The sequence below is a fragment of the Odocoileus virginianus genome, chromosome 22, assembly GCF_023699985.2.
Source record: "Odocoileus virginianus isolate 20LAN1187 ecotype Illinois chromosome 22, Ovbor_1.2, whole genome shotgun sequence".
NCBI classification, from domain to species: Eukaryota; Metazoa; Chordata; class Mammalia; order Artiodactyla; family Cervidae; genus Odocoileus; species Odocoileus virginianus.
Genome location: NC_069695.1, coordinates 13618623 through 13634971, shown reverse-complemented (window position 1 = coordinate 13634971; position 16349 = coordinate 13618623). Strand labels below are relative to the sequence as shown.

Sequence of the window (16349 nt, the reverse complement as noted above, 5' to 3'; positions counted from 1 at the left end):
GTTATTCATGTCAGTGACCACACTCCTGACATTCTCCTTTTCAGGCAGCACCGAGAACCTTCACCACCACATTGCAAGGTTAGAAACAGTATTTTGGGCCTGGCCAGGAGGACATGTTTGCCGGGGGAATAACTGAACTACACTTTGCTTTCCCAGGAAAATCCTCTTAGACCACCGGACAAGGGTGTGTGTGGTGGGCACAGAGCTATGGGAACGAAAGCAGAAGCCTGACTACTCACTCTTACCCAGCACACTCAGAAACAAAACGATCAAAGCGAGCACTCGTGGCCCTGTGGAGACTGACCCCTTAAGACTGGGCTCACCAGACTCCTGTCTTCTCTGGGTCCATCTTTTTTCTCTTCTTTACACAGACCTATCTCTTTTTATGCCATAGATGTGTTTCCAGAAAGAGACACAGAAACAGGCTTTTGTAATTCCGGTCTGATATCAGATGTCCTGGGGAGGTGGCCAGTCCAAAAGCCCTCGGGTTCTTTGTGAAGTGACAAATCTGTGTTCTTTTGTAAGATGAATAACTGGGGTGTGAGGGTTTGGATTTCCACAGACTAAAGAGCCCAGAGGGAGGTGAGCTGTACCGAGACGGGGTGTGAATGTGCACTGGGGGTGGCACACGCGCGCGCGCACACACACACACACACACACACGCCCACATGCGTGCCGGGAACTGGGTCAGGACAGAGGTCCCCGGAAGAACTGTGTGCTCTCCCCCACTGACCGTCTGCCATAGACGCAGATGGCTGAGCAAGGGAGGGGGTGTCTGTTCGGCTCTCCAGCAGGAAGGAGAGGGGCAGGCATCCACACTCCTACCCAAATAGAGTTTAGAACTGATGACTCAGTCCTTCCTTGTTTCCACATACAATACAGGCACGGCACACTCAGGTCCAGGGCGATGTCTTCTTACCTTTGTGGGACAGGTTCCAACCTAAATCTAGTAGCCCACTGATCTGGATTCAGCAACAGAGGTGAGGGCTGGGACCTTCTGTTGACCCCCCCAGTTTTTCAGAGAAAGAGAAGTCTGCAAGGTCACGTGACACAGAAGCCTCTGGGCTATCAGCTGACCATATGTCCTTGGGTCCAGCACCCAGGCACTCTGCTTCCTGCCTGGCACCGACCTGTAACTTCATACAACTCAGCCCAGGTCATTTGGCCAGGTAGAGGTGGACCTGGGACAGGCACTCGGAGTACCTGCCTTCCAGCCTTTTCCACTTAAGGGGGGTCTTGGGCAGACAGCACTCCCCCCACTGAGACCCATGCCATCTGTCCCCATCACTGGCCTACTGGTGTCAATGGAACATCCTTTGGAGAAAATGACTCCATACATCTATGTAGAGCATGCTTTTCATGGCCTGTTCATGGTCTCATTAGTTCTCATCAATACCTTACATGGGAGAGGAGAGGAAGCATTATTTCCATGTGCTATGTGAGAAGACCTGGAGAAGGAAATGGCAACCCACTCCAGTACTCTTGCCTGGAAAATTCCATGGATGCGGGAGCCTGGTAGGCTGCAGTCCATGGGGTCACAAAGAGTCGGACACAACTGAGCGACTTCACTTTCTTTCTATAGTTCCTTTTGGAGACGGAAATGGCAACCCACTCCAGTACTCTTGCCTGGAGAAGCCTGTGGGTAGAGGGGCCTGGTGGGCTACAGTCTATGGGGCTGCAAAGAGTCGGACATGACTAAACAACTAACACACACACATGTGAGAAGACCAAGGCCCAGAGAGGCCAGATGACCTGCCCAAGGTCACACAGCTGCAGACAAGAAGACACTTGCGTCTCCTGGCTCCCGCAAAATGGGTCTGGCTGGTACAAAGGGCTGCAGCCCCGGCCAATGCCCCAGGGATGGGTCTGCTCCTTCTCTCACTTCCGTCTCCCCTGTGCTCACATCCTTTGCCCAGCACTCCCTTTGCCATGCCCCACCATCCCCACACCCAGGTGCCCTTTATACCTTCACCCCGATGTTCACCACCATGGCATCCAGGAGGTCAAAGACACGGGAGGTGACGCCATCGCCTCGGTCCTTGGCAAGCCAGCAATTGCAGCGCAGTATGTATTTGGTCCCCTGGGTGGGCACAGCCAAGCACAGCTCCTCCACCAGCCAGCAGCTCTCGGGGGAGGCACCGTCATGGCCCAGCTAGGCGGGGACACACGGGTGCCGTGAGGATGGGGCACCACTGACTCAAGAAGCCCTCCCTGCTCAGCGTCCCCTCTCCCATTTGTTAGCCACCCCCCACCCACCCCCATCTTCAGTGCTGCCTTCCAGCGTGCCCTGCACTCACTGATCCAAGTCCCTCCTGTGAAGGTGGAGAGATTTTGCAGATGCAATGAAGGTCTCTTATCAGATGACTCTGAGCTCATCAAAAGATTATTCTAGGTGGGCCTGACCTAACTAGGCGAGCCCTTCCAAAGCGGGTGTAGACATCAGAGATGGAAGACGTCACAGAGATTTGAAACAGAAGAGATCCCCTCTGAATGGCTTTGAGGAAACATGCTGCCCAGCCTTGGAGTGGGCCACATGGCAGAGAAGGCAGGCAGCCCCTGGCCTTGGTCCTACGACCACAAGGGAACTGATTTCCTCCCACAACCACTGAGCTTAGGACAGGACCCCAAGTCTCAGACAAGACCACAGCCCTGGCGGCAACTTTGACTTTAGCCCAGTAAGACCTTGAGGAGAAGACACAGCTAACCCAGGCCTGGACTCCTGGCCATACATTTGTGTGGCCTTAGGTTACTAAGTTTGTAGTGACTTGTTACAGAGCAATTAAAAAAAAAACTAATACATAGACATCCCCTCTGGGTGGGTGGAGGAAGGACCTGAAGGGGCAGATGAGGCATCCAAGGTCACCCAGCCAGTTGATGACAGAGGCCAGGAGCTCTTCCTATGCTACCTGTTCTGAGCGGGGCCCAGGTCAGGCCCACTCAGCCTCCCACCCGAGTACAGGTCAGCTCCTTCCTTCCCTGAGGGCCACCGCCCTGAGGCCCTAGAGTCCAGCACCTCTATTTTCTTGATGATGCCCACATCCAAGCCGGCAACATAGAACTCCTCCACGGAGCCGCAGCTGAAGCCCTTCTTCCCCCGGGGATAGTCCAGCCAGATGCGGTTACTGCGCTCGTCCTCCTGCCCAATGAGGATGACGTAGGCCCGGCTATCGGTGGCTGCGTCCCTGTGCTTCCCAGTGGTGACTGACACGTAGTAGGGAATAACTGCAAAAGATTGTGGGAGCCCAGCCTCATCACGGGCCATCGGGGACCAGGACAGGCTTGGAGACTTGGAAATGACCTCTGGAGGCACTGATCTCAGCTCTCTGTCTCTGAGACAAAGTATAACAGAGCTTTTCAGACTGGTGAGCTATCTATGGGGAGTGCCTACCCTCCAAGGGGGCTTCCCATGTGACATGAATGGTAAAGAACACACCTGCTGATGCAGGAGATGTAAGAGACGTGGATTGGATCCCTGGGTCATGAAGATCCCCCGGAGGAGGGCATGGCAGCCCACTCCAGTATTCTTGCCTGCAGAATTCCATGGACAGAGGAGCCTGGTGGGCTATGATCCATAAGGTCGCAAGGAGTCAGACATGACTAAAACAACTTAGCATGCACCTTCCACGGAGTGAGGGAGTTGGTAACTCTCAAATGAAGATCAAAGAGAACATCACTGTGACATCTAAAAGCCCCACTGACCGATTAGCTTAGCTGCACCCAGCACTCCAATGCGAAGTGGGGCGAGAGCAATTAACTGCTACCCAAGTGCAGGGGTAGACGCCTGACAAGCACACTATGGACGTAAAAATGAGGTTGGCAAAAGCGAGTTCTCATGAAAAGTAGGCGTTTAGAGAAGAAAAATAAAATGGTATTTATATGTGTAACATGGTAAATGAAAGTTCTAGAAGGCATTCATTTCCAAAGCAGGTTTTAAACAGCATAAAAACCTGCTCGGGAAATATGCATAGAGAGAGTTCTAGTTGCCCAGCCAGTATCTATTCTCCTTACAGCTAGGGGTGGTCATGATACATAAGATGTTGGGAAATTGTCTTTTAGAGGGTCTGACTCAATTGGGGAGAACACCTTTTTTGCTCCTTACCCTTCCATTCATTCTGCTTAGAATGTGAATGTGATATCTGGAGCTCCGGCAATCATCTTGGAACCATGGGCAATTTTTAAGGTGGAAGCCACTTGGAGGATTGCTAGATTGGTCAGGTTGAAAGAGCCTAGGACCCTGAATTCACTGGAGCTGCTGTATTAGTCCTATGTTTCTCTTTGAACTTTTATGAGTAAGAAAAGAAACACTTCATGTTTGTTACTTATAGTTACTAACTGAAACAGGTTGGAAAACCTTCTCCTAATTACCATATGTAAACTAGATGTCCAGTGCAAGTTCGATGCATGAAACAGGGCACTCAAAGCTTCATAGGACAATGCAGAGGGATGAGGTGGGGAGGGAGGTGAGTGGAGGATTCAGGATGGGGGGACATCTCTACACCCATGGTTGATTCATGTTGATGTATGGTGAAAACCACCACAGTAATGTAAAGTAATTAGCCTCCAATTAAAATAAATGAATAAATTAAAAAGCAAACAAACAAAAACCTTCTCCCAACTGACCTTCCTAAATAGCTTGGGAGACATTGTCCTGATAAAGCGGATGTTAGGTTATGCAACCTGTAGCCCTTTGAAAATTTTCCAGACTAGATATTCCTGGCTGGAATCACCTGCATTGTTTTCTGCCCATGGCTGCATTTCATCTTTACAAAAAGAAGCCCACTGGCCAGTCCACAGTTGATTATAGTGCTTAATTCAGTTTAGTTCAGTTCAGTTGCTCAGTTGTGTTTGATGTACTCTGCATATAAGTTAAATAAGCAAGGTGACAACATACAGCCTTGACGTACTCCTTTCCCAGTCTGGAACCAGTCCATTGTTTCATGTCCAGTTCTAACTGTTGCTTTTTAACCTGCATACCTCAGGAGGCAGGTAATGTGGTCTGGTATTTCCATCTCTTAAAGAATTTTCCACAGTTTGTTGTGATCCACACAGTCAAAGGCTTTGGCATAGTCAATAAAGCAGAAGTAGATGTTTTTCTGAACTCTCCTGTTCTTTTGATGATCCAACAGATGTTGGCAATTTGATATCTGGTTCCTCTGACTTTTCTAAATCCAGCTTGAACATCTGGAAGTTCTCAGTTAACGTACTATTGAAGCCTCACTTGGAGAATTTTGAGCATTATTTTGCTAGTGTGTGAGATGAATGCAATTGTGCGGTAGCTTGAACATTTTTTGGCATTGCCTTTCTTTGGGATTGGAATGAAAACTGACCTTTTCCAGGCCTGTGGCCACTGCTGAGTTTTCCAAATTTGCTGCCATATTGAGTGAAGCACTTTAACAGCATCATCTTTTAGGACTTGAAATAGTTCAACTGGAATTCCATCAGCTCCACTAGCTTTGTTTGTAGTGATGCTTCCTGAGGCTCACTTGACCGCAGACTTCAGGATGTCTGGCTCTAGGTGAGTAATCACACCATCATGGTTATCTGGGTCATTAAGATCTTTTCTGTACAGTTCTTCTGTGTATTCTTGCCACCTTTTCTTAATATCTTCTGCTTCTGTTAGGTCCATACTGTTTCAGTCTTTATTGTGCCCATCTTTGCATGAAATGTTCCTTTGGTATCTCTGATATTCTTGAAGAGATCTCTGGTCTTTCCCATTCTATCGTTTCCCTTTATTTCTTTGCATTGATCACTTAGTAAGGCTTTCTTATCTCTCTTTGCTATTCTTTGGAACTCTGCATTCAGATGGGTCTACCATTCTTTTTCTCCTTTGTCTTTAGCTTCTCTTCTTCTCTCAGTTATTTGTAAGGCTTCTTCAGACAACCATTTTGCCTTGTGTATTTCTTTTTCTTGGGGATGGTCTTGATCACTGCCTCCTGTACAGTCATGAACCTCCATCCATAATACTTCAGGCACTCTATCAGAGCTAATCCCTTGAATCTATTTCTCATTTCCACTTTATAATTGTAACAGATTTGATTTAGATTATACCTGAATGGTCTAGTGGTTTTCCCTACTTTCTTCAATTTAAGTCTGATTTTGGCAATAAGGAGTTCATGATTTGAACCACAGTCAGCTCGTAGTCTTGTTTCTGCTGACTGTAGAGAGCTTCTCCATCTTTGGCTGCAAAGAATATCATCAGTCTTATTTTGGTACTGACCAACTGGTGATGACCATGTATAGAGTCATCTCTTGTGTTGTTGGAAGAGGAGGTTCTCTTGGCTAAACTCTGTTAGCCTTTGCCTTGCTTCATTTTGTACTTCAAGGCCAAACCTGCCTGTTATTCCAGGTATCTCTTGAATTCCTACTTTTGCACTCCAGTTGCCTATGATGAAAATGACATCTTTTTTGGTACCACTTCACCTGCTGTTAATTCCTTCTGGTGTATTTTTCATTTCAGTTATTGTGTTCTTCAACTCTGATTGGTTCTTTTTTATATTTTCTAGTTCCTTGTTAAAACTCTCACTGTGTTTGTTTTTGCTGTTTCCTAGTTCAGTTAGCATTTTTATAATTAATGCTTTGAACTCTTCATCTGATAAATTATTTATCTCTGTTTTATTAGTCATTTTTCAGACACTTTTGTTCTTTCATTAGAAACAAATTCCTCTGCCTTCTTGTTTTGCTTAACTTTCTCTGTCTCTATCAAATTAGGTAAAAAAAAAAAAAACAAAAAAAAAGCAGTTACCTGTCCCAGTCTTGAAGGGTTTTCCTCGTGTGGGAGCAACACCATCAGTCTGTGTGTGCCCAGTGACTTTGGCGAGACAGCTGGATCTGGAGTCAGCACAGGTCGCGTCTTCCCCTCGGGTGTGTTGGTAACTCTCACGGAGGGGGGAAGTGGAGCTGGAGATGGAGAAGCTAGGGCCATAGCCAGGTGTGAGCTGGGGCCTCTGCTGTGCTCAGCGGCCAACACTGCCCTACTGGGGTTAGGGTCAGGTCCAGGGTGGTTGTTGCTATTCATTGCTCAGTCATATCCAACTTTTCAGCCCCTTAGACTGCAGCACACCAGGCTTCCCTGTCCTTCACCATCCCCTGGAGTTTGCTCTCCCAGAGGTCCAGCGTGCTAAGGCAGAAGTCCTGAGGGTCAAGTTCAAATTGGTTCTATTTCCTCTAAGTGTGTGTACTTCCCCATCACTTTCATCCTAGAAGGGAGTAGTGTTGAAGCGAGAGAGGTCAGAGTGGACACCTGGTGTGGTCAGGGCAAGCACTGGGGCAGTCCTTGTCTATCAATTAGAGCTTCAGAGGGCTTTTGACTCATCATCTCTGCAAGTGCCAGAAATGGTCATGCTCATCCCATTCAGATGAATCCCAGGTGCCAGCTGTCTCTGATCCCCACCATCGCGCACTCTCCTTGGCTATGACAGACTTCACCCTAGTGGAGCTGCGCTGGAGCTAGAGTGGTGGAGTGGGCAGTCGATGTGGGAAGTGGGCCAGAGCTCTGGGCAGTTTCAGTCTGCTTCTTCCTACTTGATCCTAGGAGTAAGCATGCCTGTGTGTGGAATCTAGGTTTCTTCGAGCCCTCCTGTAAGTCCCACAGATTTTCAAATCAATTATGAAGAGTCATTTCCTCAGTATCAGACCCCAGGGCAGGGGTGCCCAATATGTTGTCCAAACTGCTCACTCCCCAGGGAGGATCTCCTAGCCTGTGTAATCCTCAACTCTTCTATGTTCCTTCCTAGGGGCACCAGTCCCAACCCGATCGCTTCTCTTCCCTTTCTACTTGATTCCACGTGGATCTTTCTCTCTGCCAGTCTCCAGTTTGTTTTCAGTGGGAACGGTTTCACACATAGATGTGATGTGTTCATAGTGGGAGATTATCTTGGTCTTCTACTCTATCATCTCGATCTCCTCCCTCTTAAATCCTTAATTTCTTAAATTTCCTGGACTAAAGCTGAACTGTGAGCCAAAGTCAAAGATTTTCCCAAAGCAACCAAAGATCCTTACAGATATGAGGAGGGATTTAATATAGTCATTCAAACTCATCAACCTGGCTTCTCTAACATATCAGCTGGCTCATGTGCTTGGTGGTAAAGGCCAGGCCCAGCACTAAATGCAAACTATTAATTGGGAAAATCCTAAAAGATGTCTAGAATCACAACTGGGAGTCCATCCTGCTATCTCACTATAGAAACATCTTGAAGATATTGCAGGTTCAGTTTTGGACCACAGCAATAAGGCAAATATTGCAATAAAATGAGTCATTTTGGCTGCCCAGTGGATATGCCACCTGATGCAAACAGCCGACTCATTGGAAAAGACTCCAATGCTGGGAAAGATTGAAGGCACAAGGGGAAGAGGGTGACAGAGGATGAGATGGTTGGATGGCATCACAAATTCAATGGACATGAATTTGGGCAAACTCCAGGAGATGGTGAGGGACAGGGAAGCCTGGCGTGCTGCAGTCCATGGTGTTGCAGAGAGTTGGACACGACTTGGTGACCGAACAACAACAGACTGTAATCTATGAAGTGTGCAATAGCATTACATCTAAAAAATGTACATGTCTTAATTTAAAAATACTTTATTGCTAAAAAATGCTAACCACCATCTGAGCCTTCAGTCAGTCATATTTTTTCCCCCAGTGGATGATCTTGCTTCTATGTTGATGACTGCTGACTGACCAAGGTGGCTGTTGCTCCAGGCTGAGGTGGCTGTGGCAATTTCTTAAAATAAGATAACAATAAAGTTTGCTACATCAACTGACTTCCTTTCATGAACAATTTCTCTGTAGCGTACAATGCTCTTTGATAGCATTTTACCCACAGTAGAACTTCTTTCAAAATTGGAGTCAATCTTCTCAGACTCTGTCACTGCTTTATCCACTAAGTTTAAGTAATATTCTAAATCTTTTGTTGTCATTGCAACAGTCTTCACAGTATCTTCACCAGGAGAAGATTCTTTTTCAAGAAGCCACTTTCTTTGCTCATCCATAAGCAACTTTTCATCTGTTAAAGTTTTATCATGAGATGGCAGCAATTCAGTCACATCTTCAGGCTCCACTTCTGAGTCTAGTTCTCTTGCTATTCCAGCATATCTACAGTAACTTCCACTACTGAAGTCTTGAACCACTCAAAGTCATCCATGAGGGCTGGAGTCAGCTTCTATCAGACTCCTCTTAATGCTCATATTTTGAATCTCTTCCCATGAACCACGAACACTTTTAGTGGCATCTAGAATGGTACATTCTAGAGGTTTCCATTTTACATTCCCCAGATTCATTAGAGGAATCACTATCTATAGAAGCTATAACCTGATGAACTGTATTTGTTAAAGAATAAGACTTGACAGTCAAAATGACTCCCTGATCCATGTGACGCAGAATGAATATTGTGTTAGCAGGTATGAAAACATTAATTTCATTGTATATCTCTATCAGATCTCTTGGGTGACCAGGTGCCTTGTCAATTAGTAGTAATATTTTGAAAGGAATCTTTCCCAAGGGGGAAGGGGTGGGATGGGATGAATTGGGAGATTGGGATTGACACATACCCACTATTGATACTATGTATAAAGTAGACAACTGATGGGAACATACTGTAGGGCACAGGGAACTCTACTAAAGCACTGTGGTGTCCTCAAAGGGAGGGCAGCCCAAAAGAGAGGGGATATATGTCTACATTTTGCTATGCAGCAGAAGTTAACACAACATTGTGAAGTAACTATACTGCAATAAAATTTTTAGAAAGCCATGATATCAAATCATGTATATGAGTCAAGTTTTATAACTGAAATATATCATATAGCAAAAAAGGGGAAGCTTGAGATATTGCATAATTACCAAAATGTGACACAAACACAGGAAGTGAGCAAATACTGTTGGAAAAATGGCACTGATAGACTTGCTCCATGCAGGGTTACCACAAACCTTCAATTTGTTAAAAAAAAAAAATCTGTGAAGCACTATAAGTATATTAGTTGCTAAGATGTGGCTGACTCTTTGCGACCCCATGGACTATACCTCACCAGGTTCCTCTGTCCATGGAATTCTCCAGGCAAGAATACTGGAGTGGGTTGCCATACCCTTCTTCAAGGGATCTTCCCAACTCAGGGTTTGAACCTGGCAGATAGATTTTTTAACCATCTTAGCCACCAGGGAAGCCCAGAAGCACAATAAAGTGAAGTGCAAAGAAAAAAAATAAAAACCAAAATGAGGTATGCTTGTATACCATCAGCCTCAGGCAATCACTAGGTGACTTCATCAGGCAATTCCTAAGGCTTTTCCAAAGCCTGTTGATTGGAACAAAATTCAGGCTTGCACACAAAAATCTAATAAACCTGCTCATAACTATTACAATTGATTTCAGATGATTGAATCCCCCTGGGTAACCTTTAATTCTATGTTTATTAATTGTTAACATGGACCGTTTCCTTCCAGCAGAAAGAAAGGCCAGGATGGAATGGGAAACTAGGTCTACTCCAGGTTATTTAACTTGGCACACCACCTCTCTTGTACTCTAGATGAGTCACCTAAAAGAAAGATGGCCAAAATTTATTCTTCATCTCTAGTAACTGAAGGCCCCTAAACAAACCTAAACCCTTTAGTTTCTGTTGCTAGTGCAAAGAGCCAAGACACTGGAAAAGAAATTGCTACAAATTTTAAGTGCTTTAGACACCCTAAGCCCTCCAAATAACCTCTCCAAGTGATATCACTCAACCATGTCTGACTCTTTTCAACCCTATGGACTGTAGCCCTCCAGACTCCTATGTCCATGGAATTCTCCAGGCAAGAATACTTGAGTGGGTTGCCATTTCATTCTCCAAGGGATCTTCTCAACCCAGGATTGAACCCAGGTCTCCTGCATTGCAGGCAGAGTCTTTACCATCTGCCACCAGGGACACCCAAATAGCCTCTCCAGTGTCCTCCCAATTCTCTAGGGCAGGGCTCACAGAAAATACAGGGGCTCTTCCCAATCCTCCCTCTTAATGGTCTTGGAGAAATATCCCCCCAGGTTGGGAATGAATCTCTCCCAGTCCTAAATGTTACCAGAGCCACACTCCCAAGGCTCAACCCCACTACTAAAACAGCTCCTGCTCCACAGTACTAATCAGTTCAAATAGCGGAGATTGCTAATGAACCTCGAGAGGTTCCTGTCTCTGAACCTATTTCCTTTTGTTTAGGCCCTTTGAGAGATACATGTCTCTTTCTTCTTAGTTCCTTTGTCCCTATCCATTGATTAGGCCAAGACTTCTTACAGAAGTATCATGTTGGAATTTCTTTCTCCCCCAAAGGAGAACTAATTCTAGGACTTGACAGTAGTCAAAAAGCAGCCCACCAGATGAGTTAAATGACATCTTTTATTTGCTTTGTGTCTGACAGTACTAGAGATGGTTCTGGAAACACTGATTCTTTGTCCCAGTTGAATCAGCTACCACCCACCTTAAGAGCAAAATCCTTAACCAGTACTGGCAAAATTCACGGTGCACCTCCAACCAAGATTCAAATAGATTCTCAAAATCTCTTCTCAGAATTAATCAATGTCCTGTAAATGAAGAATCCTTCCAGGCACAAAGTTAATAACAGAAGATTACAAGGCTCAAGGCTTCATTATCCCTTGTACTGGCTCCTGTAACTCTCCCATTTTGCCATGAGACAATGTAAGAGCCAAAGCTAGACAGGTTTCTCCTGAACCTCAAGCAATAAAAAACGTTATCCCTCGACACCCTATTGTTCCTAACCCTCAAGTGTGACTACTATCCAACCTCAATTGGAGCAAATTCTTTACTGTAGCTTATTTATGCAGTGCATTCAATTAGTATTCCAGTAGACGAAGCTAGTCAGTACCTTTATGCATTCACTCTGGAAGAAAAAAAATTTCACCTGAACAGTAATGTTTCAGGATTTTACTAGGAGTCCTCCCTATTTCTCACAAATCCTGAAGCCTGATCTGGATGATAAAAATTTCTCTAGGGATTACCTTGGTGTACTATGTGGAGGATTTGTTTCTTTGCTCTCCTTTTCAAGCTTCCTTATAAAAAGACAGTACCCACTCGCTAAAGCTTTTAACCTTGAAGGGACATAAGACTGCCAAAGAAAAGTTGCAGCTTGCCCCAATCCCTAGTTTCCACATGGAGGGCATCTGATATCAGAACAAGAGTTATACCTAGTTCCAGATAGACTTCTTGGTATCCTAAATTTCCCCAAACCCCAAACTAAGTGCTGACTGCTAGGTTTTCTAGAGTTACTTTGTTATTGCAAAAATTGAATTCCAAATTTCTCTCTTATGGTCAAACTTGTGTTTGTTTTACTAAACAATAATAACACTGACCTAATATTATGGGAAGAAGTAGATGATATAGCTTTTAAGGCCTTAAAGGAGAATTTGATGAATCCATCTGTCCTTGGGCGCCTCAAAGATCATATTTCCTTTTCCCTTTTGGCATATGAAAAGGAAGAGGTATGAGCATACCTTGGGGTACATGCCCTAAAACATGGTGAGAACCATCAGCCCACGGGGTATGATAGCCAGCAACTGGAGCCTGTGCCAACGGGATGCCCCCTTTGCCATTGTAGCTACTGCCCTTTTGGGTAAGGGCTACCAAGAAAAATCCTTATGAGATCTTGAACCATTTTTGTGCCTCATGCAGTAGAAGCCCTCCTGAATTCTCATCACACTCAACATTTCTCATTCAGTTGCCTCACTTCCCATGTGGTCCTTTTGTTAACTGCTCCTTAGAGAACTCTTTTACATTGTAATATTCTTAACCAGGCTACTTTTCTCTCCATGATGAAGTCCCTCCCTACCAATTAACGCTGATGGTCACTTCCTAACTCTCCTGATGATCTTCAGGAAACTCTTTTGGGTAATGTTGACTTCTCATGGCTCACTGATGGTTCCTATTCAAAAGGTGACAATGAGAAATATTTTGCTGGGTATGCTACTGCAGCTTCTTTGATGTTGTTACTTTAGCCCTGTGGTACACATGGTTACACGAGTGATCTCAAGAGGTTTCCAGTCCTACACAGACTCATACTTCAGCCAAAGACAAAACTGCCAATATTTATACTGATGGTAGATAAGCTTTTGGAATAGCTCATGATTCTGGAATGTTGTGGAAACAGCACAGCTTCTTTACTTACAGTGGAAACAAAATTTTAAATGGCCTCTATGTTCAGGGATTACAGGATGCAACGTTTTCACTTGCAGTTTTAGCTATTAATAAGATTCTGAGGCATTCTAAACTTGACTTGCTGGAAGCTAAGGGAAATCACCTTGCTGACACTTCTGCAAGGAATGCTGACCTTAAAGGAACTGATAGCAGTCAGACTTCTGTCACGGTCCAAAGGGATATTTCCCCCAAATGATAACTTAGCAAAACTAGCTAGAAAAGCCCAACAATTGGCCTCAGAAAAAAGAAAAACAAGACTGGAAATTCAACAATTCTTGGTTTGATAAAAAAGAGAAAGCTATTTGGTTTGCACCAAACAACTACCCAGTCTTACCAGAGAGTAAAATCCCCATTCCTCACCACTGTACCTGCATCAAATCATTGGTCTATTCATGGACGATAGCATCCATGAATCAATATTAGTGAGGAAACATTAGCAAGGCCACAAAAGTGCTTACCTCACTATTCCACTTCTCTAAAACACAGCTCAGGAAAATCTGCTTGCACTGCTCCTGGACACTGTAAACTTACTGATGGACCATTTGAGGTCTGGTAAATGGATTTAATACAACTTCCTACGTCTCATGGAGATAAATATCTTTCAGTCATGGTCTGTATGTTTTCACACTGAATGGAAGCCTTTCCTTGTTGACAGACTACCGCCTCTTCTCTGGACAAAGCCCTTTTGGAAAAAATTATACCTACTTGAGAAACTCTTCTCAAACTTGATAGTGATTGAAGAACTAATTTCACTAGCCAGGTACTTTGACGGGAGTGCATGCTAAGTTGTTCAGCTGTTTCTGACTCTGCAATCCCACGGACTGTGGCCCACCAGGCTCCTCTGTCCATGGAATTCTCCAGGCAAAAATAGTGGAGTGGGTAGTCATTCCCTTCTCCAGAGGATATTCCCAACCTAGGAATTGAACCCAGGTCTCCTGCACTGCAGGCAGCTTCCTTTACCACTTGAGCCACCAGGGAAGCCCAGGTACTTTGACAAGTCTGCACTATTTGGCTGGTTTTAATACACTTTCATTGTGCTAACCACTCTCATTCCTCTGGTTCAATCAAATGCACTAACAGCATTATTAAGACTCTGGCAATTTCTGTAGAAAACCTCCAAATACCTTAGCAAAAAGCACTGCCATTGATTCTTCTAAATCTTAGACCCACTCCTTTTGGAACTCACCAACACATACCCTTTAAGATAGTCACAGTACACCCAATGTACTTGGCTTCTGCCTTTTCTGCTCCACAACTGATAAAAGGAGAGATACTCTAATACAATTTCTATTGAAAATAATCATGTTACTTGTAGAGCAATCTTTTCCTGGTATGCTCTTCGGAGACAAAGATCTTAAGCATTATGCCTTGCGGCCTGGATATTTTATTTATTGGAAAAGACTATCTTCAATCATGCTGGAAAAGCTCCTGGGAAGTACTGCTAACCAACACTTGTGCTACCAAACTCCAAGGAATAGACTCTTGGATTCATATGACAAAGAAGGCAGTTAAATCCCGATTGGACATGTACATCACCCAGTCACATGAAAGAAAATATTTCCTGGAACTGAAGCATACAACATCTGATGAAACAGCTTTCCCAAGATATCCAGATCAGGCCTGTCAGAAGTGTGTTTCCAAACCTCTGATGGAGATATAAAGCTTCAGGTAAACTCCAGAGTCTATTATCTTGGTAACATGGACTTTGGATTTAAAAAATGCCTGAGATTTCTCCCTCCTTCCTTGTTACTCAAATGCGATCTTGTTAGGTTTCCAATCTGTGCACTTTCTCTCCAACATGGGACACTATACCCAGGAAATGTCCTTCCTGACACTGAGGGACAAAAAGCTGCTGAGAAGTGAAAACCTGACTCATCAGTGATGCTTTCATAAAAAGAACTCCGTCAAGAGGAGAAAATAAAAAAACAAAAACAAACAAACAAAAAACTAGAAACTTCAATTAAATAGTCAGGAGACCAGGAGGGGGAGCTCTCATGCCCTGTGACAACAGACAGAGCCCACGAAAGACTCCTCTTCTATCCTGGCGACAACTCAGCCAATGAAAAGCTGTGGACTCCTGGTTTACTACAGCCTTCCCAACTTCCTTTTCTCCTCTATGAAAGAGTTCTCCTTCCCTTGCTCTGTGGGGACTTGCGTGTAGCTTGACTTGGTTGTAGATTCCAAGTTGCAAGTCTCTGCTGATCCCAAATAAGCTCATTTTCACTAGAGAAATAAATTGCAGTCTATTTGGTTTTTTGGTCAATGTCTCCCAGTTCACAGAGCTGTTGTGGGGATGGAAATAGCATGTGAGGAACCTGTGTGTAAACTACAAAATGTTACATGTAAGTGAAATGATGGTGAGGTTAATACACGGCCTGTCCAAGAATAGTTTAAACACATTTCCGTGTGCCTGCCAACGCTGTGATGAGCTCTCTGCTTGGCTTACCTGGGCCCTCCTGAACATAGTCAGCCATGGGCCCCGTCACGGTGGCGATGTCGATGTCGGCCATCTTGGAGCTCAGGGTGATCTCCCAGAAGTCAGCGGGGCTGCTGCAGTTGCTGCTCCGGTCCCCGGTGTACTCCTGTCAGGAGGAGCACAACCCAGGCCTGTTACGCCTCTGGCACCTTGTTTTCCACGGAATCACCCCGGGTGCCCCACCTGCCTTTCACGCACCTTCTCATAAAAGAGCCTCTCCAGTCGCCCATCCTCCTTCTTCAGGGACAGCCAGCGTCCACACAGGAACAGGAACTCATCCTCATTGGTGTCGTTCCAGATCTCTACCTTCTCCACGTACCAGTCTGCGCACCACTTGGTATTGTCGTGGCGGAGCTTGATCTTGTAGATGACGCCCAGGTCCGCAGCCTCGATAATGAAGGTGTCGGCCTGGGAGTCCAGATTGGTGGATTTGGGTGGGGGCCCCTCCCTGCCCCTCCCCGCCTCCACCTGCTCCAGCCCCATCCATCCCTTTCATCCCCCTTAACTGCTGGGCTGAACAGACCTTCCAGGCTGGAGCCCTGCAGGCCCAAATCCCCAGGACAGAGAGTTTGATATTCCAAGGCCTTGCTTTCACAATTGCCCTGTTTTGCAGTCTAGCTCCTCTTGGGATAAGAGGACATTCTGGACATGCTGAGTTATGCAGAGTATTGGCTTGAGATCAGCTAGGAGGCTGGATGGTAGGAGCTATGGA

The 16349-nt window shown here is 45.2% G+C and overlaps 1 protein-coding gene across 5 annotated transcripts in view; it reads right to left on the bottom strand.

The window, feature by feature from the left end:
* LOC110123204 (lipoxygenase homology PLAT domains 1) overlaps positions 1-16349 on the bottom strand; it is a 90021-nt gene that overhangs the window by 39954 nt on the left and 33718 nt on the right. For 4 of the 5 annotated variants that reach the window (XM_070452622.1, XM_070452621.1, XM_070452623.1 and 1 more), the window contains 4 exons: positions 15836-16045; positions 15608-15743; positions 3014-3222; positions 1967-2152 (listed from right to left, as the gene is read on the bottom strand). In XM_070452622.1, the coding sequence (XP_070308723.1) occupies positions 1967-2152; positions 3014-3222; positions 15608-15743; positions 15836-16045 (741 nt within the window). Of the gene's footprint in view, positions 1-1966; positions 2153-3013; positions 3223-15607; positions 15744-15835; positions 16046-16349 lie in introns of those variants that run through there. The other variant, XM_070452625.1, reaches the window with a different exon arrangement.